Below are 2,624 nucleotides of genomic sequence, written 5' to 3' on the forward strand. Positions count from 1 at the left end.
AGAGTCCGTGCAGACAGCTCGGGGCTGATATCTTGCCTAACCAGTGGCCCACTGGGAGCTCAGCGGGCACAAGGTGTTGCCGACAGATGTGGCCTCTTCACTGGGGCTTATGCTGCAGGAAGCTTGGCCCTGCCCTACTGCCTTCTCAGGAGCTCTCCAGGTGGGGATGGACACATGTTCCTTATTCCAACATGACAGCCAGGGGTACCTCTGGCTGTGGGAGCTGAGCGCTGGCCAGGGAGCTCACACAGTCCTGGCGCTCTGGCTGTTGCAGCGCACCAGGGCTGAGTCCCAGCCAGAGCGTGCCTGGGTGTGGGTACAGAGCCAGGGTCAGCTGCAGCGTGTGCCGTCAGAGAACTGGCAGCAACAGGGCATTGGGCTGCTGCAGCCCTGCCCTGCAGCGCTGCGCATGCAGCACTGGCTCATCGCTCTCTCCCTCTCTGTCTCTCCCCTTGTTCTGCTCTCTCAAACATGTCACCTAGTGCCGTCAGGTGCGAGCACTCCTGCAGGTTGCTTCTTGTCACCTGTCTCCTCTGAGCTCATCTTGGCCTCTCCTTCTCTCATCTTCCTCCACTGCCTGTCTCCACTGTCTCCACCTCAGCTGAGCCCTCTGGGAGCCGTGTCCTACTCCAGCGACTGCATGTCACCGGGGACTGCCCCTCTCATGGCTGTCGTGCTTACAGATGGCCACCCCAGGCCTACTCCTCCTGCACCACCCTGCACTCCTTCCCTCGCTGGCCCTGCTTGCCCCCAGCCAGGCACCCACACAGGGGAGGGGTGCCCTTTCTCTGCTGGGGGTCCCATGCCTCAGCTGTCGCTAGCAATCCCTGGCTGCCTGGGGAGAAGAACAGGTTCTCTGCTGATCTCCAGGGCTGGAAAAGAGGCTAGTGGCTCAGAGCTGGAAAAGGTTGAGCAAAGCCATCTGCATGGGTGGGAGTGCCTGGCTTAGCTATCGTCCTTATCAGTGTGCCTGGGCTGTGCACGTGGCCCTGGGTGACGAGGACATGACAACTGCTTGTAGCCCTGGAGACACCAACAGGGTTGTAGGACCTTGGCTGCATCCCACAGGGCTTTTGGGTTGCATGATGTGTACCAGGGCCACCCTTCCCTGCTTATGGTACTAATTCCAGCCTGCTCCTCTGTGCTGTGGAGAGTGACTGAATTTGGGGGCCAGTGCCTGCCAGACTTGGCCACCTGAACTCCAGGCTGACTGTCAGCTGGCTGTTGCTGGATGGGGGTCTATGGGCAGGGACCTGGGGGCTGGTGGAGCACGACAGCAAAGAGGGCACTGTTCTCTGCAGTGGGGATGAGGAATTGTACGGACCCCAGGCCAGTTCTCTTCACAGAGAGCAGACAGCCCCAGGGCCTGCCTGAACCAGCCACCAGACTCGGAGGGAGGCATGGCAACACTTTGCAGGGACCATGCAAAGGCAGCAGCTGCTGTGGGCCCAGCCCTGCTCAGCCCAGCCACGGGGCTCTGCGGCATGACCATTGCTGTCCTTGGGGCAGGCACCCTCCTGGAGGCTGTTTCCCTTCTCACCCCACTGTGCTTGTGTGTGCGTGAGACGGCTGCTGGAGATGTCGCCTCTGTCTGCCCATATAGGTTACGCTTCGCTGCAGGACGAGCTGCTGTCCCCCGCCTCCCTGCATTACACGCTGCCATCCCCGTTGCGTGCCGACCAGTACTGGAATGAGGTGGCCATCATGGATGCTATCCCTATGGCTGCCACCGAGCAGGACGCCCTCATGGAGATGTCTGACATGCAGGTGTGGTCCTCGGGGCTCACACCCTCACTGGTGACTGCTGAGGACTCCTCTCTGGAGTGCAGCAAGGCTGAGGACTCGGATGCCACAAGTGAAGGCCGGTTCCCGGGGCAGCTTCTAGCAGATGCACATGGCCCAGACCACATGGGCTCTATGGACCTGGTTGAGGATGACACAGTGGACTCAGATGCCATGAATGGCCTGATTGACCTTCTAGAGCAGGAGGAGGGGCAGAGGCCAGAGGGGAAGATGCCAGCCAGCGATCACCAGCCAGGAACCAAGGAGCAAGACCCGGAGAGTGAAGTCTCTTTTGTTTCAGTTCAGCAGAAGGTGCAAGCCAGGATTACGGCATCACCTACCGTTAGCCACATCGTGGAGAAGAGTACAGACAGGTACTGCAGCCTGGGGCGCTGGGGTGGCTGTGGGAGGGGAGCAGAACTGCTTTGCTGGCTATTGCCCCGTGCTGGGCCAGCTGCAATAATCTCCCAGCTTTGCTTACTGCTCTGCTGATCTCCAGCGCTGTAGCCCGGGCATCCCTGGCAGACAGAGCAGTGGCTTGGGCTGAGGGCTCGTCCCTCTCTGGAGAAGCTTGGAGGGGGCCCCTCGGGCAGACAGCCAGGCCCTGCATGTGGGTTGTGCTCACCAGAGCCGTCTCAGCCTGGGCTGCGTCCTCCCGCGTTCCCAGCAGCACCAGTCTCGTCAGGTTCCTGGCAGAGCCCAACAATGCTCCATAGTGTTGCCTTAGACCCTTCCCAGCCAGGCTGCGAGGCTGTGGGGTGGGGCAGGGAGCGTGGCAGGGAGGGAGCCTGCGTTCTTTGTGCATCTGCGTTTTGTGCTGCTTGTGGCGGGTGCCTGGCAGC

General features: G+C 61.0%; 1 protein-coding gene across 1 annotated transcript in view; it reads left to right on the forward strand.

The window, feature by feature from the left end:
* The window catches only part of ANK1 (ankyrin 1, erythrocytic), a gene marked incomplete at its 3' end in the record, with an annotated part of 55,543 nt that overhangs the window by 52,652 nt on the left and 267 nt on the right, over nucleotides 1-2,624 (forward strand). Inside the window, exon 39 of the mRNA XM_009878972.1 lies at nucleotides 1,604-2,156. Coding sequence (XP_009877274.1) covers nucleotides 1,604-2,156 — 553 coding nt within the window. The remainder of the gene's footprint in view (nucleotides 1-1,603; nucleotides 2,157-2,624) is intronic.

Source organism: Apaloderma vittatum, unplaced genomic scaffold (assembly GCF_000703405.1).
Source record: "Apaloderma vittatum isolate BGI_N311 unplaced genomic scaffold, ASM70340v1 scaffold16791, whole genome shotgun sequence".
Classification (NCBI taxonomy): domain Eukaryota; kingdom Metazoa; phylum Chordata; class Aves; order Trogoniformes; family Trogonidae; genus Apaloderma; species Apaloderma vittatum.